Here is a 26992-nt window from a genome sequence, read left to right on the forward strand (position 1 = left end):
ATCTCGGTTTATTACCTATGGCCTAGGTATCGTGAAAAAAAGTCCCGTACTTCTCAGTAAAGTTTTGAGTGGTGTTATCGGAGGACTCTACAGTATAAAGTAGGCAAGTATACTCTGCCACGTTAGTATAAAATCAATGATCGTTATGATATTATAACAAAAATACGCTGAAGCAGTTACAAAAAACATACCGAGTGGTAAAACTTCGAACGCCGATTACTCGACATAATGTTCTTGGCGCTTGGTTCGGTTTGGCTACAAGCTGACCATATGTGAAGTAGGATGCGGGAGTGAACTTTGTACGCATAATTAAAAGTTATGTATCGATAATTGGTGAAATTGGAGGACATTTTTTAGACTTGGGAAATCATTTAATAGCAATTTTTTTAAGTGGCTCAAGTCCAATACTTAATGAACATATTTGTTTGATTCATTTGCTTCTCTATTCTATTCGACAGCATTTCTAGCGAAACTTGAGTCAATCAATAAATTCGTTATAAGAAGCCTATTGATTTGGGATTTAGAAACCAGCGAAATTCTCGTTTGAGAAAAATGTGAAACACGTTTTCTTACAATATATTGTACATTTTATTGACCTTGGATGAGCTAACTGAACTGTTTTTTACGCGTTTACCTAGAAAATCTAAGAGAACTCTAAATGGCGCAGTCTTAAAAAAATTACTTATGCTCGAAATCTGCCCCTAACCGCAACCATCAAATCACAGCAGATAAAGTTTCCTTGCAACGAGAACATCGGTTTAGCATTACTTTTAGATTACAATTAAATTAAAAGATATAAATCACTCTACAGTTGCCCTCAGTTAAGGAAGTTCCGCTGACCACAGAACTTTTAAAGTTCAGTGTGTTGAATATCTTCACTTATGGCAGAGTGGCCTACAAGATTTCAAAGCCTTAATTTGATTAACAGCAGTATATTAACAAATTTACTTACCTTCGGAATGTAAAGTTTGACCCTGTTCGTGCTCGAGCTCGTCTACCTTGGCTTGTAATCGCTTAATTTCCGAATCATAATCTTTCCATTCCGGCACAATGCGTTGAGCAGCGGTGAGCTTAGCTTCCTTGGTTAACGGGTTGTTGCAAAGATCTATAGTTTTAGCGTATTGCAGTGTCTCGCTGCTGCACCATGTTTCACACCAGAGCCATTCCTGAGGTAACGATTTGATGGCAACTTGATGGATCATGTTGTTTGGTAAATCCTGATCTAGATTAGACAGACTATTGGGATCCTGACTGAGTGCTTGGTATTGACCACGTATCCGATCACCAGCTGCAATCTTCCGAAACCGTTTCAAATCGACTACATACAATGCAGAGATGTGATATTTCCTTCCCTGCAGATGATTTTTCCAATACCCTTGCTTCCAAAAACGAAATCCTTCCATTTCTTGCCGTGAATCACAAAACGGAGTATATCCGTACGGTGCACCACCAAGATCAAAATCGTTCAACTCCTTCATATCAGCACGGACAATCTGGTCTGCATCGACAAAAATAATTTTCTTCACGTCTAACGGAAAAAGAACATCTAAAAATAAAATTTTGTAGCCCCAAATGATTCGCTGTTTTTCGGTTTGCTGATGCAACCATCGCGGCCATTTGTACTGCACTAATTCATACTGAAATTGATATTCGTTAGCCATATGAGGCAAAAAATCAATTATCTGGGGCGAGAGATAGTTTTTCAAAAACCAGAACTTCACCGGTGTTTTGGTATGCTTTAAAAGTGAGAGCATCATAATCTTTAACAAGCGCTCATACAGATGACCTGAAGCCACCGAAAATATATTCAAGACCTCCTGGTCTTGGCTATCACCGGTTCCGACAATTGAACTTATCGAATTCCAAATACCACCAGTGGAATCTTTTTCCTCACTCAATAAATCGGCGTTTGCTTTGCCTGGTTTCTTCGTAACTCGTAACTTCAACACATGAGATCGTAAAGAACTTAAAATTACTCGTGTCCCATTGATTGAATGTATAACATTAGTCCCGTCCGCACTAGTAATATCATAGATGTCTGCACTCTTGCCATGACGAAGTTTCAATATCCACGCACCTGGATTTGCTTTTAGCTGGAAGTATCCTAGATTGGCCATGACAATTGTGTCAACGATAATGGGTTGTTGCTCTGTTCCCAAAGTGATTTGCAATCCACGAGGTGGTGATCCGGTGGTGGTATCAAAGCAATGACCCTCTAACAACAGATACTCCAGCTCGTATTCACTATGAACTGGCCCATTGATTTCTGAAAGTTTTATATTGTCCAGATCATAGACAGATCGAACCACCTCCACAAGCCAATTTTCAGGCACCTATAATGGAATGATCAATTATAATTATTTATTGTTACCAGTGGCCTAAATGACGCATATATTTACATTTAGGCTTTGTGTCAATAACGAGTTTGCCGGCAATCCAACAAACCTGGCGAATGGCCCTGGAGAGTGTCTCCCGTCTGCAGTAAATTGTAGTTCAGGTTCAACGACGAATCGATAAAATCTGTAAATATATAATAAAAACACACATGTAATAATAAGGTTTATTTTGAACGAAAATGTTTCGAGCACATAATTGTAGCACTCATAATGTTAAAGAAAAGATAAATAAATCGTTCTAAGAAAATCTTTTTATATGACTAAAACCGGAAAGTTGAATTTCCAACTTACGTTTTAACTGGCATATCACTGTGTCTGTCTATTGCACAAAGAATAACTCTCATGTTACAGTTAACAACATTTCGCAACAGAATAAGCAATGAAGATAATTTTTGAGCTCCTCTTGAGGCCGGGTCGAGAACAGCTACAACTTCGAAGTACGGAAGATCTTTTGACTTTGGAGCAAGAGTTACAACTGTATGATTATCTTCAATTTCAGCAGGAATTGTAAAACGTGATTTAGACTGCTGTCTCGGAACCAGAATGGATACTAATTTGAATAAGGTATCACCAGAAAGCTTAGCGTCATCACCGTAGGTGCTTGATTCTCTTAATGCTGTCCGTATTTTTTCCGTGTACTGCAAACTAAAAAATTTCTCTAGGAGCGCGAAATCATCCGCGTCGAAAGATTCGTTGTCATCAAAGGGTCCAATAACTCGTCCATTTGCTACTAAAGAGCTTCTAGAAACCTTGACTTTCAGCACACGTTGACAGTATACTCGCAACATTTTTAGGTGGAGCTGGACGGACGGTAGGAAACCCATAACTGATTCAGGAATTGTATATTGCAAATCTTCATTTTTCTCCAACAATTTCAAAACTAAATTGGTAGCGTCTTCCTCTGGCAATGTATTTAGAGTTGCCCAAACAATAGCATTCAAATTTCTCTGTAATTCGGATCTTGCTGCATTACTACCTTCGACGTTGGGAATGAAAGCAACACGTGTTCCACTGGTGGATTTCTGCAAAATAGACGACTAATTACTATTAGACTGCCTGTGTTTGTTTTTAATAAACTTACCATAAATTCTAAAGCATTTCTTAATAGTTTACGACCGGAGAGTTTTGACAAATCTGCTATAACCCAAAAACTATTAAAATGTAACCTACTTCCCATAAACTTTTCATACGTATGTTTTCCTCCAAAATATTTAAGATTATTCATTAAAGTTGCAGTTAAATCTGTGTTAGATAGTTGAGCCAACGCTGACACGTCTTCGAGATTCAAAAAAGCATTGCCTGATATATCCAGGAAAACCGGTTCATCCGCTGATAAAATTCGTTGATTTAAGCGTGGCATGACATGCGGTTGTTTCATCAGAAAATCAATTACTGGCTCCCCATCATTCAAATCCCCCTTGTAAACTGCTTTCTGTATTGTTGGAGTTTGCTGCATTATTTCAGTGAGAATGGTTTCTTCAAAATCGTCTGAATTTAGAGTGCTCTGTGGCAGCAAAACACCGTTGAGTAGCGCCTGTGGAATAGATTTGAGACCCAAACGAGCAACAAACTCTTTAGACAGTTGACGGCCGTAGTCAAAGTCGGAATCTTCTCCGATTATTTCATCAATTTCATCTAGTTTCAGCTTGGCGAAAGATTTTCTCAGCTGTTTGCGCAAGTCTTCGACTTTTATATCTCGCTTTGGGGTACTGGCGAAAAGCTGTTGAATAGAATGTGTTAGGGAATATTATACATAATAAACATTTCAAACTTACGTCAGTGAGAAAACCTAGAGCTTCCGTTGAACCCTTTTTCTGATGAACATAATTGAAAGCACATATCAATGATCGGTATTCTAGTAAATCATTATCTTCAGAATAAAAAATTAATCCTATACGGACGGGTGCGGAATGGACAACGAAACTTTCAACCAGTTTGACAATATCTCTGCTATTGTCCTCACTTGAAACAGGATCGATCACAAGAATAAGATTGAACAAGTTTTTACGGATATTTCTCAACATGCCTGGAAACGTAGGGCGTAGAAGGTCCATTACACTACTAGGCCATCTTCTATACTGAGCGTCGTTTTCTAAATCGTTTATCCATGTTATTGCAGAATCACGAATATCTATCGCAAATTCTTTCGCAGTAGAAGAGAGATCCAATGCTAACAACGGAGTGGCCGCTTTACCACGAATGCCTATTTTGTTAAGTCCATCTAGCACGCGCATTTCTGCACGAAGTGTATCAAGCAGAGTGAGGGTATCGATTGTGTCTGCATCAAAAAATAGCCCATTCAAAAATAGTGCCGAGTCTGGTGGTTGCAAATTGAGATTACGACCTAAAAGGTCTATGTTATGTTTCATTTCTTTTTTAAATTCTTCGGAAACTGATTGCGACAATAGAGTTTTTGCCTGCGTCGGAAAGTTTTGTGCAGTGAATTGTAAAATCTGCAAAGCCTCTTCACCCTGAATTTGAGCAATCCTCTGTGCTGCCTGAAGACCCAGCTCCTGAAACTCCCATGCTTTTAACGGGGCTATTTCATCATGCTTTTCTAACAACGAATTGCGAAAACGATCCAAGGAATGAGACAGGTGAGGGTATCTGTCTTTAAGTTTAATAAAATCGAATCCTTCGACTTCAGGTTCTGTAACATCTTCATTCGTTATTGTTACTTGGTGTGTGGGTGAATCATCCTGACTTTTATACTCAGTGGATTTTAAATGCATCTCAACTCCATAGCCGGAAAGTCTCATTTTACGGTTAAATGTTCTTTTCATAAAATGTCGAAATACATATTTCACAATACCTTTATCAACTTCCAGCTTTAGCATATTATGAAAAGCTGTAAATTGTGTAGTTCCTAGTTGACCGTATAGTATAGCAGTGAGCGAGTTGTTTTCTGATCCGGGATATATGTGATCTAAGCTGTGTGTTTCTATCTTATGCAAATCGTGGTCAGCAACTTTTAAAATGCTTCTAAGATCATCTTCATCACATGCCAACTTTCCTCCAATACTGACAAAGGCTGTTGCGTCGCAATCACTTTGTTTAAGCGCTTCCTTTCCTATTTGCAAATGCGCTTGAACTTTTGGTGAAAAGCTATGCAAAGACAATGCAAGCTTAAGCAAATTAGTTTGACCAGTGCCTAGTAACAATTCTGCGAATTCTATTAGTTTCATATAACGCTTTTCCTCCGTTTCTGTAAAGCATTAACTTATTTATAGTCCTGTTAAAACATACTTCATACCCACCTATATGATAAAGACTATTTGGTATTTTATTTATTAGCTCCACGTAATCCCAGAAAAGGTTCACATTCTCATCTTCAATAAACTCAGCGATTTCTAGTTGTACTGGAGTTAGGTCCCATTTGGCTGACAGATGTGTTGTTACCGGATGACTCTTAAATTCCCCGTGAACTACACCAATTATTACAAGCGCTCCAAGAAGCAAGAACAATGTTTCCATTGCGAAGAGCAAAGTACGGTAATTGAATTTATTTTTTCCGGGGCAATGGTTTCAAATGAGTTGGTACAAGTGGTAACCTCAAATGAAGGCTTCAAATACACTAAACCAAACAGCCTTCACATAAGAAAATTAAGGATAATAAACATTCACGTTCTCATTTCACCATTTATCGCTTCTACAATTTACACAAAAAAATTAACAATTACGGACTTAATGTAAAACCCAGAAGCTAATCAATAGGCGGTATGGAAATTAAAATTGTTTTGACACATCATCTGTATAAAGACGAACACGCAACCGTAACCGCAGTCGGCAGAATCAGGGGGGATCTATCTGTCAAATATCATGTAACCAACATATTCGGCAACACGGCGTTTGTTTTGGTTTTTGTTCTTTTTGGTCATGAAATTGATCGATGTGAAATATTATAGAATTGTAACGTTTTTTATCAAAACTCGAGAAACCGCGGAAAACTTTCATGAATGTGTTGTGTAGTGATTTTTTCCCTCATTATTGTTCCTAGTTACAAACATCATGGACCAACAAACGTCATGGACCAAAGTTGATCTGCGATAACGCACACATATATGTAATTTGACAGCAGTGAATCCCCTCTGGGCAGAATAGATGCACTATGCCCGAAAAAAAATTTACGATGTATTTTGCGGTGAGAACAGTAAACGGACAATGTTTTTTTTATTGATTTTTGTCATTACCATGTTTTAACAACGTTTTTTGTTGTTGCCGACAATATTTTTACCATGAAAAACATTGTCAGTGACTTTTAAATGCATGGGAAAATGCAACAACAACCCCCTTTTTTCATGGTAAAAATGACAAAAACAATGTTTTTTATTGTTCTGGACAATGATATTCAATGTAAAATTGATGTATATACAATGAAAAACTTAGTTTAGTTATGATATAACTATGTACAAGTACAGCAACTTTTAAGGTTTTTTTTTATGTTATTTTTTTCGGGTGGTCTGCCGGTAAAAACCCGATGACATTGGCCATTAACGTCACGAAACGTCAACGTGATTGATGAGAAAAATATCGATAAAATAGGTATCGAAACATAACGTTATTTACCTCCCAAGTATAAATGACAGTTCTAAAAGGTATGCTATTCACGTCGATGCATTAGTATTAGTGAGCGTTAAGAATTTTTTCCAATTTTTTATGGAATTGATGATGCATTTAAAATTAAACTCATAAAACATACTTTCCTTAAAAGTTATAGAAACGATGTTGAAACATGTTTTATGTGTGAGAAATACATAAACATGCTGGGGTTTAGGCAAAATATGCTGTTTTTCACCTTTTTTCCGGTAACCTTCAATTGTTTAACTGAACTCTTGTTGTTTTTTACTATACTGTTCGGCAGTTTTTCTGCATCTGTCAAAACGAAACATCAAAAGTCCACCATTTTCAAATATTCAAAGAGTTCCGAAGCTGAATTCTTAAAGTGTTTCGCGTGTGATTTTCAAAAAAAAAAAATTAAATGGATATCTTACTTTCAAATCAGGGGGGATTTACCGCTGTCAAATTTCATATATGTGTGCGTTATCGCAGATCAACTCTGGTCCATGAAGTTTGTTGGTCCATGACGTTTGATAAATTACCAATGTGACGATAAAACATCATCAATTTTCGTCAAAAACTTGTTGCTGTCCCAAAATTTCACTACGGAACGCATTATTAATAAACGCATTATTTTCCGCGATTTCTCGAGTTTTGTTAAAAGAGAACGTTCCATTTTACTTCGATCAAAACGACAAAGACCAAAACATACAGACGCCTTGTTGCCAAATGTGTTGGTCACGGTTTCATGATATTTGACAAATAGATTCCCCCTGTTTCAAATCTACAAGAAAACGACGTGGAGGTACACGATCTATTCAGTCAGCATATGGAAATTTTTCCACCACAGGAGAATAGTTTACCTGCAATAAAAAGCCTGTATTCATCATAACATTAAACGTATCAAGTTTTTACTCCAATGTGCTGGGAACACCAGTATAATCGATCTAAACAATCCGAAATTCCTTTATAAAATTATTCAACAGTTGCGATGGCAACTTTCACAATGGTACATATTTCTCTCGTAACCATGAAAAAACTTTACGTTTACAGAATGCTCGGTAATTTGTGACGAATCTTCAGCTTTGTTAATTTAAAGAACGCTCGGTAATTCGTGACGAATAGTCAGCTTTGTAAATACCGACTCATGCAGCAATTTTTGATGAACGCTTCGTAAATTTTTACTGAGCTATCTTCTATGTTTGACGTTTCAGCGAGAATGAAAAATTACCGAGCACTCGTCAATCAAATAAATTGCTGAACAGATTGTTGATGGCTTAGCTGTTGAGAACTCGTTAAAAAGATTGCTGAGTTCGGTAAAAGAGACTAAGTGTGTACCTTGTAGAACTGTCATCTATGCTTGGATTTACCTCAGAGTCTAGGACAGGATGTGGCAAGAGAAACCAAAAATCACCCAAAGTTCTGTCAAAGTGAAAGCCTTCTCTGATTGGTCGATTTTATTTGTGCACTGTTAAGTTTTATTATAAGTCGGTATGGTTGGCCGTGCTGCAAAAACATCCGATATTTTTGGTTTACACTGTTTCTGCATACCAAGTGGATGAACTGAGTTTCGTTCAACAACTTTTCGAAACATTTTCATACACCGGATCTGTGAAAATTAACATTCGAAATATTAATCATGTTTTTAAACCTTTTATGGTGAACGATTGCGGATTTAAGGTGAACGGGACGTGGTCGCGATCAACTCGAATTTTGCAATCTAATTTTTACTAGATTTATGAAGACTACGTACATGAAACTTTGATCAATTGTTTTCACAACTGTTGCATGCCTGAAGTAGCAATTTGAGTGCTGTTTATTTAGTGGAAGCCGAATTTTTTACGCTCAAACTACAAAAGTAAAAAGAACTCTAACCTCAAAATTGTATAGGAAAAAACCACAATCCCGTTTCACCTTAATTCAAGAAGGCAAGAGGAATAAGTTGAAATTATGACTAGTTCAAATAAATCCAAAATATATCTTCAAATCAATTCAAGATTCATTGAGTAACCATTATCAAGTAACTAATTATAATAGTAACCCAGAACTTGAAAAACCCTAGGAATTGAAATTTCCCTTATCAAATATTTTTGGCGACACTGGCAAGCGTCGTGCCAAAAAATTAAAATGTTTTATGAGGGCTATTTTGAACGAAAAGAAGAACAGCTCAGAGTCTATGTTTATAATATAGAGTCGCGCAAAATTGAAACCAAAGGAATCAATTTAGCTTCAAACAAGGGTACCAATCGAGCAATGTAAATAAACAATGTGATGAAGTTAGGAGTGGATGAAAAGTGTTGTAACTGAGCGTGAGTACATATTATATGTAATCCAGCATAAACCTGTAAACTGGTTCAGTGACATTCAACAAAGCATCCTCGCGATAATCTTTTAAAACTGTACCCACTTAAGGGGGGACCCTACTCTAGAAGGTCGAAAAATCATGAATTTTCATATTTTTTTTTTTTTGGCTGTCTAGGGTAAAGTGAAGTGTTTGGCTGTTTTGGCTATTGATTAAGGTATATTTGAAGATGTATTTTCCATGTCGTGAATGTAAATATAGTGAGTATTACACTGTTGGCAGCTGGGAACGTGGATGCTCTCTCTAAATCAGTACATAACTGGTGGTAAGTTTTTCTCAGCTTCTAGTAGACCGATCGGGCTGAAATTTTTTTTTAGTATATAGAAACATATTATCTATCTTGTTACGTAGCCGTTTTTGAAAATTCCAATAATTGCCAAAATGGCGGCCATTTTAGTAAAAAAAATGTTTTTTTTTCATGAAAAATCACTATTTAAAAAATCATAAAACATTGAAAAACTCAGATATCAAAAAACGGCTACGTAACAAGTTAGATAATCCATTTTTACATGTTAAAAAAAAATTCAGCAGAATCGGTTCAGTAGATGCTGAGAAAAATTTACCACCAGTTGAAAAAACATGGTTTCGAGAAAAACGCGTTTAAAGTTTTAAACAACGATGATACTGTAATCAATGAAGTAAATTGTTTAGAAATGTGTTACTTACTATTTCCTTGGACGCAGAAGATGTATCCGGTACAATATTAAAAAAAAAACAAAATTGCGGATGCAATATGGTGGAACAAAAATTTAAAAAAGGTGTTTGAGTAAAAAATAACATTGACACCACTACACGCATATGCTGCATGCAAAAAGGTCTTTGTTTTTTCAGGAACCGGCCCCCACTGACAGTTCTTCTGTGTATGAATAATGTTGACTTGGTGTTCGTGTTGGCTTCGCTGGCAGCACACTCCTGGGAATTATGCATATGTATGCACAGGAGGAACAATGGGTTGCTGTCTTTCACCATTCGATAAAACTACTGATTAATCCTCTTCGATTTATCACACTTTGTGTGTGTGTGTGTGTGTGTGTGTGTGTGTGTGTGTGTGTGTGTGACCAATCAACAGCAGCGTTGTTAAACTCGCTCGCAAAAAGCATGCGATACTCCAAGTGGCGTTCTCGCCGCTACCGAAATCTCACACTAGAGATACTCCTGTCGTACTGTTTCTCATTCTCTTTTCCTTTTTTCATTTCACACTACCGAGCGTTGATGCTTGCGAGTTTTCTCATAGGCCGACACGCACTCTCGCTCGCGTACCTTCCCACTCGCGTGTACCTTCCTTTCTCGCGAGCACAACCGTCAAGACGCATTATGACGATACGGAGTGACAAGGTACGACAAAGCGGAGTGGCGATTACAGATTACGGAGATTACAGATTTTCTGGAAATAGTACAGAACTATACAGATTTTTTTTTTTTTTTTTTTGATTTTCGTGGATCGCGAAACAAACTTTTCGATATAGTTGAAAATCGAAAAAGAACTCAAATGCTATTGAGCGTATTGGAGGTTTCATTATATTTATATGTTACGCATAAACGTGTGCATAATTGTGTTTTTTATTTTAAGGGATATGTCCAGTACATATGCAGATATTTATACAGATTGAAATACCACCAAGGTGATTTTCTGAGATTCGAAATACAGTTTAAATTGTGGCATCACTGCGAGTAGGTGGTCGAATATCATACACGTTCAAGCATGCGATTCTATATAGATTTATCACCCCACTTTCGCTCGTCGGTGCACGATGCAAAACTGCTTGGCATCAGTTTAGCGATGGACAAGCCGCATGCGTGAGTCGGTGAACGAAGCATTTTCGTTTTCGGGCACATTTTTTCAAGCACTCCTAGTCAAGTACTCTTATTCGAGTACTCGCGTATTTGGCGTGAGTAAAAAAGCAAAAGTGAATTCGCGAGCGGCTGTATGCTGGCTGCTGCTCTGGCAAATGCATGGATAATAAAGAGTTTCTCGAAAGTGTGTGTGCGAACGACTGGAGAAGCGTAGCACACATCTCAGTCTCGAGCAGAAAGGAGTGGATATGTTTTGCTTCTCGCTCGTTTAGCAACGCTGATCAACAGACTACAAGAAAATTCGTACAATGACGCACTTTATGTATATGTATGTGTGTGTGTACATGTATGTATGTGTGAGTTCCAATATGTCGGTGTAAATATATTTGTGAGTTTAGGTCCGACTAAACGTTACTTATTGTATATATTTGGTCAGAAAATGCGCGTGCATTGTTCGAACAGAGCAACATAAAACGTCTCCGCTAATTCTCTCTAGGTGACCCCATACTTTAAGCTGTAACTTTTGAACGCGATCAGATATCAAAAAAAATCTTTTGGCACAACATTTCTGAATATGTAAGCATTCCAAAAAAGCAAAAAAAAATTTCGATTTCTTCGACTTTAGGGGGGCGAGTAGGGTCCCCCCTTAACTGCGTAATGTTTACTCGGTAAATTGCGACAATATGTAGAAATAAAATATATAAAAATGCTATATTTCTAATAGTTGGAGCATAATCTGAGTCATTGTCATAGCTCATGACTTTTGTTACTGTATGAAACATAGAAGCGCTATTAGAGTACAAGAAAAAAACGAAAAGTGCAAAAAGGTTACTGGCAAAATGATGAAAAACAGCATATTTTACCTAAACCCCAGCATGTTTATGTATTTCTCACATGTTTCAACATCATTTCTATAACTTTTAAGGAAAGTATGTTTTATAAGTTTAGTTTAAAATGCATAAATTTCATACAAAATTGGAAAAAGTTCATAACGCTCACTAATACTAATGCATCGACGTGAATAGCATACCTTTTAGAACTGTCATCTATACTTATACTATATATATACTATATACTATATACTATATACTATATACTATATACACGCTCCCTAAAATGAATTCAAAAATGATTAGAAAACAATTCATTTCCATAAAAAGTGGAAAAACACGAAAATTGAGTATTTCACTAACACCAATGAAATAGTTTCGCCAAGCCATTCAATTTTCTATGGAAACTATTTTTTGCTCCCTCTACAATACATACCTCATGACCCTATAATCATACCTTCTAACTTCAAAATACTTTGATTTTTGCTATTTTCATCTCGCACATGTTGACAATTGCATATGAGAGTTCGCGTTGGTGCGAGCCAACTCGCTGACATCTCTATCCTAATCCCATTGCTCTTGTTATCTTGTTTTAGCTTTGACCTGTTTTTGTTTTCTTCTCTTTTCAATTACCAAAGCAAATGTCAAATCATATCAGCTCACTCTAATGTGAACGCTCGAGGTGATATCCGATATCATCTGGCGATATCAGGTGATATCCGGCGTAGTCTGAACAAGGCATAACAATGGACACAAATAAGTTCCAGAACGAGTACACTTCAACAATTGTAAAATTTCCAATTCTAAATTTAAGGAAAAAGTTAAACATGACCTTTTGTTTTAAGTCAGGACATTCGACGTAGAACATTCGTCCTATTATAGATAGTCGAACAAGTACGACGTTTACTAACAAATCTCTTTATGAAGTAAAATCACACAGAGGATCAAATATTTTTATTGTTCTTTATGTTTAATTGTCTTATTATTTTTGTACCGTCCTTAATTAACTTAAATTATTAACTACAGATATTGTAAAATACCTTTTAAAATTGTCTGGTATTCTGAAACTCGATGAAAAAAATCAAAGAAAAGCATAACATAACGAATCAATTTGCAATTTTATTGTTCAGTGTAATTTATAAAGTTTAAACATTGCCTAATTTGTCTCTTACATTATTTTGCTTCAATTTTTGTCGCCGCTTCAAGGTGGTAGTATGTAGAAGCCACCACGTGGTCGACTACGAATTTTCAGCGCAACAAGACTCGGGAATTGTTAATGCGTTATCTACGGAAACACTATTTTATGTTTTCATCACCATAACAAACATGATGATATGTTTTCACAAGTGATGCATTAACTATTACCATTTGAAAATTAGAAGTCGACCACGTGTTGGCTTGAAGTCGGCCATTTATGGCTTCGACGCACTTCCACCTTAAAACAACTAGCGATTGGAAAAATGTCCGATGATATTTTTGCATGAATTTGATTATGCTGCCACTGACGTAGTGTGATGGTATTATTCGCATAGTTTTAAATAGTCGTAAATTGATATTTCTAACACCGGACTACGTAATCGTAGTGATCGATTGTGAAATTTACCTCAGATTTGGTCAAATACCGGCATTCTAGATTCTGCTCAAGCAAGCGAGCGTTTCGTCACCGAACTGAATAAATGTGTTAAAGCTATTCGTGGCATTGAATTTGCTAAGTGTGGTGGTTTCTGTGACAATATATTTCATTTTACTTGCTGCGGAATAACCCGTCCTGTATATGAAACGATTTCATCCAATTCTTTTTGGCTCTGTGATGAATGCCGCGCTACTCTGAATAACCGCTGTTTAAAAAAACTGTGGGACAATGTTCCTGCTTTGCAGGCTCTTAAGAACGAGCTGGATGAATTGAAAGAGCGAATAACAACATTGACCGGTGTGGTTGATGCAAGTGTCGCCAGCACCTCAGCCAACTTGCGTCAATTTGAAAAACAGCTGACCGAGCGCAAACCCGTTAATTCTACCAGTTTGATCGACAAGACAGGCTCTACTCCGCGCGGCAATCACTACTGGCCTACAATTAGTCGCCCAGTGTCTAAGCGACGTCGCGAAGAGCAGTTTGCTGCTAACCGTGACATTGTTGTTGGAACGAACTCCAGTCTGCTGACAACAATAGCTACTGTTCCTGCCGCTGAAAATAAATTCTGGATTTACTTATCAAGAATACATCTAGATGTGTCATGTGAAAACATTCATGAATTAATAAAGGAATGTCTGCATTGGTTAAAAAGGATGTTGATATAAAAAAGGATGTTGATATAAAATCACACCGTTTTGTCTCGTTTAAAGTGGGTATTGATCCCAAATATAAATCTACTGCTCTTTCGCCAAATACTTGGCCGATCGGAATAATGTTCAGGGAATTTGTAGAATATGGATCAAAAAATGGTCGCGATTTGGCACCTGCAATACCACTGGCGTTGACACCCGTTTGTCAATAACCACGATGCAACCAACGGGGGACTCAGGGGGCCAACGGGCCCCCTCGCCAGTTAAGTATATGTATGATATTTGCTTGCAAAAAACTCAGGGAATGTGCGTTTTTTCTAGCGAACCCGAGTTGGCTACTAACCGTCATGACTGCTATTCTGACGATAATGCAAGGGGAGGTATAGGAGCGACAAATAATGCTGTTGCAGTTGCAGACAACAACGATTCTGTGAACAACCATCCTAATATATTGCACTACGACGACTTCGACGATTTAAGAAGGCATAACAATTTTGATGGCGAGGGCGTTTACGCCCTTGTCACAGGCGAGTACCGAGTAGCTGATTTCAACCCGCCAACATCTGCATCTTCATCTTTTCAGCGATGCAATGTTTCTGGTGCCGGTGGCGATGATCTGCAGTTACTTCGTGTACATTACCAAAATACTAGAGGACTTCGTACCAAACTCGACGATGTTTACCTGGCTGTTACGAAAAACGACTATGATGTCTACGTACTGACGGATAATCGTACTGACGGCTTGATAATCGTTTCAATTCTCAACAGCTATTAGGCGATGCGTACACTGTTTTCCGAACCGACCGTAATTCCAACAACAGTGTTTTCTTGCGTGGAGGTGGTGTTTTGATTGCTGTCTCGTCGTCATACGTCTGCCATCAAATCACTGAATGTGTTCCAGCTAATCTTGAAACGACTTGGGTTAAAATTCTCACTGAAACTAAAAGCGTTTTTATTGGGGCTGTGTATATTCCCCCCGACAAACGTTTCGACTGTAACGTAATTCAAAATGTGCTAGATGTTTCCGAGTCTGTATCATCTAAAATGAACACGCAAGATTCACTGGTAGTTCTAGGTGACTTCACCCAGGCTGGTCTACTCTGGAAAAACACTTCGAATGGGCTTTTATACGTTGATCCACTAAATTCTGCGTTCACGCCTTCTAGTCTTCTGCTTGACGGAATCGCTTTTTTGGGACTCCAACAAATAAATGATATTCGCAATCACCAGTCACGCTGTTTGGACCTCGTATTCGTAAATGAAGACTGTGTTTCACAGTGCAAAATTCATGAAGCTCCTGAAACGATGGTTCCACCTGATGGTTTCCACCCCGCTCTCAACGTAGAAGTAACTGCTTGTCGCCCAGTGGAATTTGAAGATGTTCCTGACTTAAACCAGCTTGACTATCGTAGAACGAATATTGACCAATTGCGAAATCTTTTATCGCAAATTGACTGGAGCATTCTTGAAACTATCTCTGATGTGAATGATGCAGTTAACTATTACGATCAAAAGTTGAATGATTGTCTCATGATTGCTGTACCTTTATGTAAGGTCTCTAGGAAGCCACCTTTGTCTAATGCAAAGTTTCGACGCCTAAAAATCATTCGAGCTAAAGCCCTTCGAAAATATACCCGTCGACGTGAACCGAACACCAAACGCAGTTTTGCTGTTTCTAGTAATAAATATCGCCATTACAAAAGGCATCTGTATATGCGCTATATTCTTCACACTCAGCAAAATTTAAGGAGAAATCCCAAACACTTTTGGAAATTCGTAAACTCCAAACGGAAAGAGAATGGTTTACCCTTGACTGTATCTCTCAATGACGTATGTGACGTTCCGCCAAATGACAAGTGCAACTTATTTGCAAAACACTTTGCTAGTGTATTTAGTAGCGAAACAGTCACTGCTCAACAAAGAGAACAAGCTTTGAGGGATGTGCCGTATTCAGCTTTAAACATGGATATTTTTTATGTGAGCGAGCAGTCAGTGATACGCGCCACTGAGAGTATAAAATCATCTTTTTCGCCTGGACCGGGGATAATTCCTGCAGCTCTGATGAAACAATGCTCCGATATCCTAGCAGCTCCACTAACTTGGCTGTTCAATGCTTCTCTACAACAACAATGCTTTCCCGTTGCTTGGAAGAAATCATCCATGTTTCCAGTCTTTAAAAAAGGAGATAAGTGTAACGTTGCAAACTATAGGGGAATTACTTCCTTGCGCGCAGAATCTAAAGTGTTTGAGACTATTACAACACACTCTTCGCTGCGTCTCGCAGTTACATATGCAAAGAACAACATGGATTTTTTCGAGGTCGCTCGGTGGAAACCAATCTCGTGAAATTCGTATCACTTTGTATTAAGAATATTGGCTCCAAATCTCAAGTTGATACAGTGTATACTGACTTGAAAGCCGCGTTTGACACGGTCAATCATTCCATTCTCCTTTCCAAGTTAGAGAAACTTGGCTGTACTGTGCGCTTCTGTAAATGGATGGAATCATATCTTGTGCATAGAGAATTGTTTGTACGCATTGGAAACTGTAATTCTGCCATGTTTTCAAATTGTTCAGGAGTACCGCAGGGCAGTAATCTTGGACCACTGTCATTTTCCATCTTTATTCACGATGCGGCACTGCTGCTCAATTCCGGAGGAAAAATGTTTTTTGCTGACGACTTGAAAATATTCTCAGTTGTCAGGTGCCATGAGGACTGCAAGTAGTTACAAAACTTATTAAACTTGTTCAGTGACTGGTGCTCTCGAAACAGCTTGTTATTGAGTATTGAGAAATGCTATGTTATTAGCTACCATCGTACAAGAAATGCTGTGCCCTACGATTACGAGATGGCTGGTATAAAACTGAAAAGAGTTGAACAAGTGAAAGATCTTGGTGTAATACTTGATGAAAAACTCTCGTTCAAACCCCAAATCACTGCTACTATTGACAAGGCAAATCGTCAGCTCGGTTTTATTTTTAAAATCGCTCGTGAATTTACAGACCCGCTCTGCTTTAAAACGCTGTACTGTGCACTTGTTCGTTCAACGTTGGAATTTTCCAGTATTGTTTGGTGGCCATATCAAGCAGTTTGGATAAACAGACTAGAAAGTGTCCAACGCAAATTCGTTCGGTATGCTTTGCGGAATCTTGCTTGGAATGATCCTCTGAACTTGCCTCCTTACGAAGACCGCTGCCGCCTGTTGGGCATAAAAACTCTGGATCAACGGCGTCGAGTGTCACAAGCCGTATTTGTCTGCAAGTTGGTGACTGCTGAATTTGATGCTCCGGACCAGAACGCTACGACCCAGAGATATGCTACAGGTGGGATTCCAATCAACACAGTACGCTGCAAACTCTCCAATCACTTCTATGATTCGCCAATTCAACGAGTTCAGCGAATTGTTCAATTTTAATGAATCTTCATTCGTGTACCGCCGTAGATTACTTTCTTATAATTTGTTTTAATCATTCTGATGTATTGTTATTTTTTAGTTTTATTATATGTTGTATACTAAAAGATGCTGAGGTTTTGTGCACATTTGAGGAAGGTCCTTGCAACCACCTCAAGTGAGCTTTTCCTCACCCAGCATTCATGGAGACCGATGTCGGTCTGATGATAAAATAAATGATAAATAAAAAAAAATACATGAGCAACGACATATATTATGAAAATGACTCCGGAACACGCGGTACTGCAGCTGAACATAATAATTTCGAATCGTCGGTCGTCGCTTGCTATCATTTGACAAGAGATGTTACCTGCCAGTCTACGTGTTTTTCGATCGCCAATATCAAGGGGAACGAATAGAGGATTTACAAATTTTTGCGGTTCCGGTAACTGCTGATAACGAATGTTACTATGGTTTTTTTTATGATTTAAAAAAATTACCTTCATGAATCATCAAAATTGGCTGTAGTCGCTTCATATCATTGACGATCACGAAAAATGTGTAAGAAATGAGATATTATTATACCTTATATCTTCGACATACTTTGAACAAATTGTGACTTCTCGTGTAGCAACAGCAACCAGTATGATTTTTTTTCATTCATCTTTATTTTCGTTACTCTTCTTCCTAACGGCATTCCTGTCCAGACCACAGTCGACGGCAGGCTTGAACACATAGGTTTGAGATCTTTCTCTCTTTAGTTATGTTCAGTCTGTTTTCAGCATTGAGGCAGCTTGGTGTTTAAATTGGTTTTATGCCTCAAGATATAAAATTAGCACGGGTTTTGCTGACTTTTGAGTTTTTTATAATTTCTGAATTTGAAGTAAAGCTAACTTTGTCGTTCAGGTGTTTGTGTTGAAAAAGATAGTAATAAATAAAAAATCGCGCTTTGCAATATCATACATTTGCGAGTGAAAAAAGCTAGACGAAAAGAGCTAGCAAAATTTGTTCATTGAGAAAAATTTGATGTATTTATGTGGGTGTAGTGGTGACATTTTTTGTTCAACTCTCCCGTGGCAGAGCGTAAATTAAAGGTGCACTTTTCTCTTCTCATTGATGGTGGTAGGATTAAGAAGGGAGTGAAACCATAAACGCATACTTGACGTATTAACCACCAAGGAGTTGTGCGTGAGAAAATCTGTCGTTGGTATGAGTGCTGTTCTGTTGGCGGCAGCTATTTGATAGTGTGTGTCGTCAGATCTGCGATTTTTTGACTAATAGTTTTGCAAGTATCGCGAAATGATTAGGACCGCCGATTTCGGTGTGATGTTTTCGTGAATTATTTTTGGAATTTCAACTGTTCTGGATGCTGTTGGTACGGAGTGGTAAACTAAACTAATAACAAACCGAAACAGCTAACCTATGACATTGAGTATCAATAAATGGCAAGAAGTTGATGAACAGAGAACAAATCGTGATACAAGTCATTCAACCTGATTGTGATTATTCCTGGAGAGAAGGTATCTGCGTCGAAAGTGTACTCGCTCGATTTTATATGACGTATATGTGAATGTGTGTAGAAATATGACCGGCTTTTCATGATTCACATATAGCGGCGAAACAAAAATCTTTTATACCCTAGAAAATAACTATTTAATAAAATACAGTGCTTGATCACTCAGTGATATTGTAAAACAGAATGAACATGGCACACCTCAAAAGTGCTACGGTTTTTCACGCAAGTGTTAGTTTGTTGATTTTGGTGAGCCAATGGAAAATAACGACAGCAAATATTATCCCACCATCTGCTCTTACCACTGGTAATAGTAGCGAGAATCAGTTGCACAGCGAAGTTGGCACTAGTTCAGCCACCAAGCGAACTTGCACCAATGTACATACTATCTTCGAGCAGCGAGGTTTTAACGCAGCCAACATTCCAGCTGACCCAGTTACAGGTAGAATCTTTCATTATCAAAACATTGATATCGTGTATCAGCATTTTTGTAATTACTGTAAACTTTTTCGGTATCTAATCAAGTTGAATTGTATTTATAGTTTCGAAAGTATCTTCGCACACTTCTTTACGCATTTTGTTTATCAACACATAAATTTGGACAGAGCGTATATAATAGAAAAAAAATAGATTCTTTTTAAGAACCCTTTCAATTCAATGTATGATTTAACGCAAATTGTTATTTGACAGTATTGTGTAAAATGGAAAGTTTTGATTAACAGCTTTTACTGAACCAAACGTTAAATGAAACTTCATAGAATATTTCATATAGTGATGTCCGATTACATCTTGATTTAAACGAGTTAAATCGATTATCTGTAAAAATAATCGAATAATTTTTAATCGATTAAGCGAAGTACCGATTATTAGATAATCGATTAGATGACCTCGATTAAAGGGTTATATACCTTTTTAGTTTTCAAAAAACCGGAAAAATTTTTATTACATTATCTTCAAATACAACATCTTGAGAACATTTCCACAAATTTTCATAAAGATCTGAGCAAGAGGAAGAAAGTTAGAGCGATTTGCAACGCGCCTCGCCACGGCCGCATAAGCTAAACTTGAAACTTTACACGCGATTATCTCGGAATAGTTTTTTCCGGAAAATTACTTTGCCGTAATCCTGATTGCGGGAAAACTACTGAACCGATTTCCTTCATCTTTTTTTTTATTTTCGTTATAAAATTCGCCGGTCGCTTTTTGAAAAATACAGTTACATTTTGCCGCAAAAGAATTTTTGATGCAATTTTTTGCGCTCAAAACGTGCATTTTTTGGGACAAACGTTCCCGTTTGCACTGAAAACAAAATACTCATAAAAGCGATCGTTCAAGGGCGCACTTCTAAAATAATGAAATAATATGAGTTTTTCGATTTCGGTTGATCCGCTGAGTCTCTATCAGGATCACCGCAAGCCTCTGCAAAAAAAAATAGCGTTTCGGGGAAACGGCCATTACTCCAGTGATAATTGGTATATCTCAAAATCAAACGTATTTTTTTGTTGTTGATAAACTGTACTTTCAGAAAAATACCACTTTGATGCTATGAAAATGGTGCTATGCACTTAAAAATAAATTCAAACTTCCATCATTTTTCTCGACCAAAAAGGTATATAACCCCTTAATGTCCGATTGGTGAAAGAATTTATGCAATAAAACTAGCAAAACAATAAGAGCCAAGTGAAGCCCAGGTACTATATTTCAATCCTGAATACGACCTTTTGTTTTTTTCCGACACAAACATTCATGCGACACATGTGCGAAAGTCGTGAATGTACAAGGTAGTTACGATGCTACTTTCCAATTTAATTGACTCAAACGTTTCATCAACTTAGACTCAAATACAATCTACGCAGAGAAACCGTGATAAACACGTGAGCCACAAATTTTACGTGAATACACGAAAATTCTGAAGCCTACATAAATTTTGAAAATAGCATACATTCTAGTATCCTGAATGACTTAATATCCACAAACGAAAACTGCACACGTAAAAAATTTTCATGAACTTAGCTAAACACTAAAAAAACAGATGAAGAGCTGAGTTTGCTTTCAACTAGCGAAAGAAAAAATGATCTCCATTTGTGAATCAAGGTAAAAACCAAGTAAAAAGTTAATAGTGAGGAAATAATTGTCAGGGCGTTTAACCCTGAAAATCTTGAAATTATCTGAAAGTTTGTTTTTAAATAGAAATGTCCGGGACAAAGAACACTCACTTTAAATCAGATCATTAAGGTAAAATGCTTTTAGAACACACAAAGAACACTTTGATGTTCTAAAAGCATTTTACCTTAATGATCTGATTTAAAATTTTTTTAATTTACTATTATAAATTTTTTTTCTCGCTTTTATCCTCCTGAGGCTTAAATTCATATCTAGTATATTTAGAAATTTAACGAATATCCAACGTCGGAAATAAAATTACAAATGAAACAGATATTTCAACCAATTTGACCGGAATACAGTCTAAAATGAACTTAATCATGCCGACAAGAATCGACTCCAGACGCTGTTTTTAAATCCAAGGTCCAGTAACTCTAGGTTACTGGAAAACAGCCGAAATGACCAAATGCCGAAACCAGAATGATACTCAGAGGCCAGAATCAACTCCACAACAAGAATATTTGAAATTATTTATATAAAAAAATGGGCAAGACGAAGTTTGCTGGGTCAGCTAGTTATGTATAAAACTTAAAATAACATCAATGGATTTCTATTTCGATTCTGATTTGTACATTTTTCGCGAAGTAATTTTTGCTTGTAAAAGTTAATATGATACATGGCGTTATTTTTACTTGTTAAACTGTTTACAATTCGCGTAAATTTTTCTCGTGAACTGCTCCACACATCGATGAAACGTGATTAATTGTACGAGCTTTGTGTTAATAATTAAATGTGCACGTCGCGTTACGAAGAATTCCATAATGCTTCAAAGTTCTCCAATTTTGGAAAGCGCCAACTCAAATGATTAATTCGATTAATCGACTACTTTTTTTTTAGGGGGGGGGAAGGGGCGGTAGTTTGTAATGATTTATTTATGTACTAAAATATCTATTCAGAATTAATATTGTGTGTTCTGCCACAAATATATATATATATATATATATATATATATATATATATATATATATATATATATATATATATATATATATATATATATATATATATATATATATATATATATATATATATATATATATATATATATATATATATATATATATATATATATATATATATATATATATATTTGTACGCTTTTTATATTATTGAATGTTATTAGCTTTCGCAGTTAAATTAATGTAATAGTAGGAAAATTATTAAACCTACTTGTCAGGCAGAAAAAAAGGAATAAAACGAAACTTAAAATATCAACGTTGATGAAAATATCACAGCAGCTCGTTCCCATTTGAACTTTTTTTTTTTTTTTCAAATAAATATGAGAAATGCTGACACGTAAAAACCATGTTTATCAAGCAATTGAATGACTGCAATCAAAAATACAAATAGAAGTGTATCCGGTACAAATTTGTTTAAGTAGTTTAGAAACACTTCGGATACATACATATCTTTTATTTGTTTTATTTCTGTTTGATTTTTAGTTTGTTGTTACAAAATTTGCTACCTACTCTGTATGACATTTATTTCTAAGTTTTCTATTTCATCCTATTTTTAACATGATGTACGTATTTCAAACAAGTTTGACTTGATTCAGTGTTGCACTTGAAAAAAATGCTGAGTGTAAATTATCGCACTAAACAAAAACTCTGCCAAAAAGTTAGTTCGAAAGGTTCGTATAATAAAAGTACATGGAAATTAATAAACTCGTTCGACTTTTTTGAAAACGGCCTGATCCTCTTAAAAAATTTTGGTTGTAAAATTTATTGTGCAGGTGATCTAAAAAGTACGGCCTATCGATCAAATGCTACGACTACTTTGTTTTTGATGTTATTTGTATCGGAAGTCTTGCTTTATCGAGCGTTTCTAACCATTCCACAATGGTCCAGAAACCAAATTTAGGGGGAAATTTGGGTCTAGAGCTCTATAGCAATGTTTTAGAGAAAAACTGTCTTCTACAAAGTTGTTACATATGATAATGCGCTTATTGAAAAATTATCAAAAATTAGGGTGACCAAAATTTTCGAAACAATCAACTATCTAACTTTTTTAGCTTTGAAGATAGAAGAAAAACTTGTTCTACAATGTTATAGCTCCGATAATTTTAAGTAACTTTGTAAAAGAAAGTTTTTTTCTATCTCTGAAAACAACCGATTTAAATTGAAAAAACACATTTTGCGCTCTAACTTCTTTATTTCAAGTTTCACCCTTAAACTGCCTTTGAACGACGTTTAAAGCTTTTTAAGAGAAGCAATTTGCAATTCTGATATCGTAAATATCTTTATTCTACTCAAAGTTATTGATGTTTTTCATCAAAAAACATGCGTTTTTCATTTGTATGTCATTCATTTTTGGGCAAACATAAAAAATATCTCTTGATCTCATTTTGAAGGGCATACTTGACTCTATAAATGGAGGAAGTTTTAGAGATATGTTATTTTTTAAATTTGAGTAAATTCAATTTAAAAACAAGACGAAAATTTCAATTATTTTATACATTATGCATATAAAAGCACCAAGATTTATGTTTTGGTTTTTTTTTTCTTATAACTAGACGTAATTACCTACAATTTGACCCAAAAAGATCGAAAATCGATCAACTGGTTCAAAAGTTATGATTTTTTTTAAATTAAATACATCGAATATAGCCGTTTTTTATGGTCACCCTAAAGTTTGAGCCACTTTGAGCTCTTTAGAATTGAAAATGCAAAAACGTTGGCTTTTCCATACAAATCTCCATATAAATTTGAAATGCAATGCGCCAAGCGGAGACTAAACCAATCGACTTCCGATAAATTTAGGATTGTTTGGGGCCCCAAATTGAACAAAAAAAACTTGGTTATGGCTTGGTTCTGGGGGAAATATGTTGAAAAACAGTCATACAAGTTCATTAAGCAGGCAGTATGTGAAGTCATACATTCGTTGATTTTAGTGGTTGTTTGTTTCTATAATATATCTAGATAAGCTTTTCAAAAGGTCCTATCTGCTTTCATCGTTTTTCCGGGGCGTCTTTTCTTTCTGGTAATGGTTCCGCTTTAGTAACTCTCCCAAGCGTGGTTTTCGTTCAGAAGGCTAGAGAGATCCCTCCGCTATCAACTTGTGCAAATAGCGTGCAATAAAAGGAGTTTAATAAGTTGTAGTGATTAAATCAAAGTGATCGATAAAAAAACGATCAAAGCAGATAGGACCTTTTGAAATGTTTTTTTAGATATTGCATATGCAATTAGTGATGTCCGATTTTTTCAACTAATCATTATTTTCTCGGCGGTAGGTAATCGACATCGATTAATTGACATGAAGTAGTCGATTTCCGACAAAAATCGTTGCAATCCTCAATTGCAACGATTAGCTCACTTTATAGTCAGTAAGATAATTTTAAGTTTATTTTAAGTTTCGTTTTATTCCTTTTTTTCTGCCTGACAAGTAGGTTTAATAATTTTCCTACTATTACATTAATTTAACTGCGAAAGCTAATAACATTCAATAATATAAAAAGCGTAAAAATATATATATATATATATATATATATATATATATATATATATATATATATATATATATATATATATATATATATATATATATATATATATATATATATATATATATATATATATATATATTTGTACGCTTTTTATATTATTGAATGTTATTAGCTTTCGCAGTTAAATTAATGTAATAGTAGGAAAATTATTAAACCTACTTGTCAGGCAGAAAAAAAGGAATAAAACGAAACTTAAAATAAACTTAAAATTATCTTACTGACTATAAAGTGAGCTAATCGTTGCAATTGAGGATTGCAACGATTTTTGTCGGAAATCGACTACTTCATGTCAATTAATCGATGTCGATTACCTACCGCCGAGAAAATAATGATTAGTTGAAAAAATCGGACATCACTAATTGCATATGCAATATCTAAAAAAACATTTCAAAAGGTCCTATCTGCTTTGATCGTTTTTTTATCGATCACTTTGATTTAATCACTACAACTTATTAAACTCCTTTTATTGCACGCTATTTGCACAAGTTGATAGCGGAGGGATCTCTCTAGCCTTCTGAACGAAAACCACGCTTGGGAGAGTTACTAAAGCGGAACCATTACCAGAAAGAAAAGACGCCCCGGAAAAACGATGAAAGCAGATAGGACCTTTTGAAAAGCTTATCTAGATATATTATAGAAACAAACAACCACTAAAATCAACGAATGTATGACTTCACATACTGTCTGCTTAATGAACTTGTATGACTGTTTTTCAACATATTTCCCCCAGAACCAAGCCAGAACCAAGTTTTTTTTGTTCAATTTGGGGCCCCAAACAATCCTAAATTTATCGGAAGTCGATTGGTTTAGTCTCCGCTTGGCGCATTGCATTTCAAATTTATATGGAGATTTGTATGGAAAAGCCAACGTTTTTGCATTTTCAATTTTAAAGAGCTCAAAGTGGCTCAAACTTTAGGATGACCATAAAAAACGGCTATATTCGATGTATTTAATTTAAAAAAAATCATAACTTTTGAACCAGTTGATCGATTTTCGATCTTTTTGGGTCAAATTGTAGGTAATTACGTCTAGTTATAAGAAAAAAAAAAACCAAAACATAAATCTTGGTGCTTTTATATGCATAATGTATAAAATAATTGAAATTTTCGTCTTGTTTTTAAATTGAATTTACTCAAATTTAAAAAATAACATATCTCTAAAACTTCCTCCATTTATAGAGTCAAGTATGCCCTTCAAAATGAGATCAAGAGATATTTTTTATGTTTGCCCAAAAATGAATGACATACAAATGAAAAACGCATGTTTTTTGATGAAAAACATCAATAACTTTGAGTAGAATAGAGATATTTACGATATCAGAATTGCAAATTGCTTCTCTTAAAAAGCTTTAAACGTCGTTCAAAGGCAGTTTAAGGGTGAAACTTGAAATAAAGAAGTTAGAGCGCAAAATGTGTTTTTTCAATTTAAATCGGTTGTTTTCAGAGATAGAAAAAAACTTTCTTTTACAAAGTTACTTAAAATTATCGGAGCTATAACATTGTAGAACAAGTTTTTCTTCTATCTTCAAAGCTAAAAAAGTTAGATAGTTGATTGTTTCGAAAATTTTGGTCACCCTAATTTTTGATAATTTTTCAATAAGCGCATTATCATATGTAACAACTTTGTACAAGACAGTTTTTCTCTAAAACATTGCTATAGAGCTCTAGACCCAAATTTCCCCCTAAATTTGGTTTCTGGACCATTGTGGAATGGTTAGAAACGCTCGATAAAGCAAGACTTCCGATACAAATAACATCAAAAACAAAGTAGTCGTAGCATTTGATCGATAGGCCGTACTTTTTAGATCACCTGCACAATAAATTTTACAACCAAAATTTTTTAAGAGGATCAGGCCGTTTTCAAAAAAGTCGAACGAGTTTATTAATTTCCATGTACTTTTATTATACGAACCTTTCGAACTAACTTTTTGGCAGAGTTTTTGTTTAGTGCGATAATTTACACTCAGCATTTTTTTCAAGTGCAACACTGAATCAAGTCAAACTTGTTTGAAATACGTACATCATGTTAAAAATAGGATGAAATAGAAAACTTAGAAATAAATGTCATACAGAGTAGGTAGCAAATTTTGTAACAACAAACTAAAAATCAAACAGAAATAAAACAAATAAAAGATATGTATGTATCCGAAGTGTTTCTAAACTACTTAAACAAATTTGTACCGGATACACTTCTATTTGTA

The 26992-nt window shown here is 35.8% G+C and overlaps 2 protein-coding genes across 2 annotated transcripts in view; one reads left to right on the plus strand and one right to left on the minus strand.

Annotated features, from left to right (window-relative positions):
• Positions 1–557: 557 nt before the first annotated feature.
• LOC129733049 (UDP-glucose:glycoprotein glucosyltransferase) lies at positions 558–6411 on the minus strand. Its single transcript, XM_055694597.1, has 7 exons — positions 5654–6411; positions 4172–5601; positions 3478–4116; positions 2688–3418; positions 2400–2520; positions 953–2333; positions 558–894 (listed from the first exon to the last, which is right to left on the minus strand). The coding sequence occupies exons 1-7, from the start codon at positions 5868–5870 to the stop codon at positions 851–853; spliced, it is 4563 nt and encodes a 1520-aa protein (XP_055550572.1). The 5' UTR covers positions 5871–6411; the 3' UTR covers positions 558–850.
• An 11935-nt stretch (positions 6412–18346) lies between these two features.
• The window catches only part of LOC129733053 (glypican-6), a 71452-nt gene continuing 62806 nt past the window's right edge, over positions 18347–26992 (plus strand). The window contains exon 1 of the mRNA XM_055694605.1: positions 18347–19569. Coding sequence (XP_055550580.1) covers positions 19314–19569 — 256 coding nt within the window. The 5' untranslated portion in view covers positions 18347–19313. The remainder of the gene's footprint in view (positions 19570–26992) is intronic.

This window comes from Wyeomyia smithii, chromosome 3 (genome assembly GCF_029784165.1).
Source record: "Wyeomyia smithii strain HCP4-BCI-WySm-NY-G18 chromosome 3, ASM2978416v1, whole genome shotgun sequence".
Classification (NCBI taxonomy): domain Eukaryota; kingdom Metazoa; phylum Arthropoda; class Insecta; order Diptera; family Culicidae; genus Wyeomyia; species Wyeomyia smithii.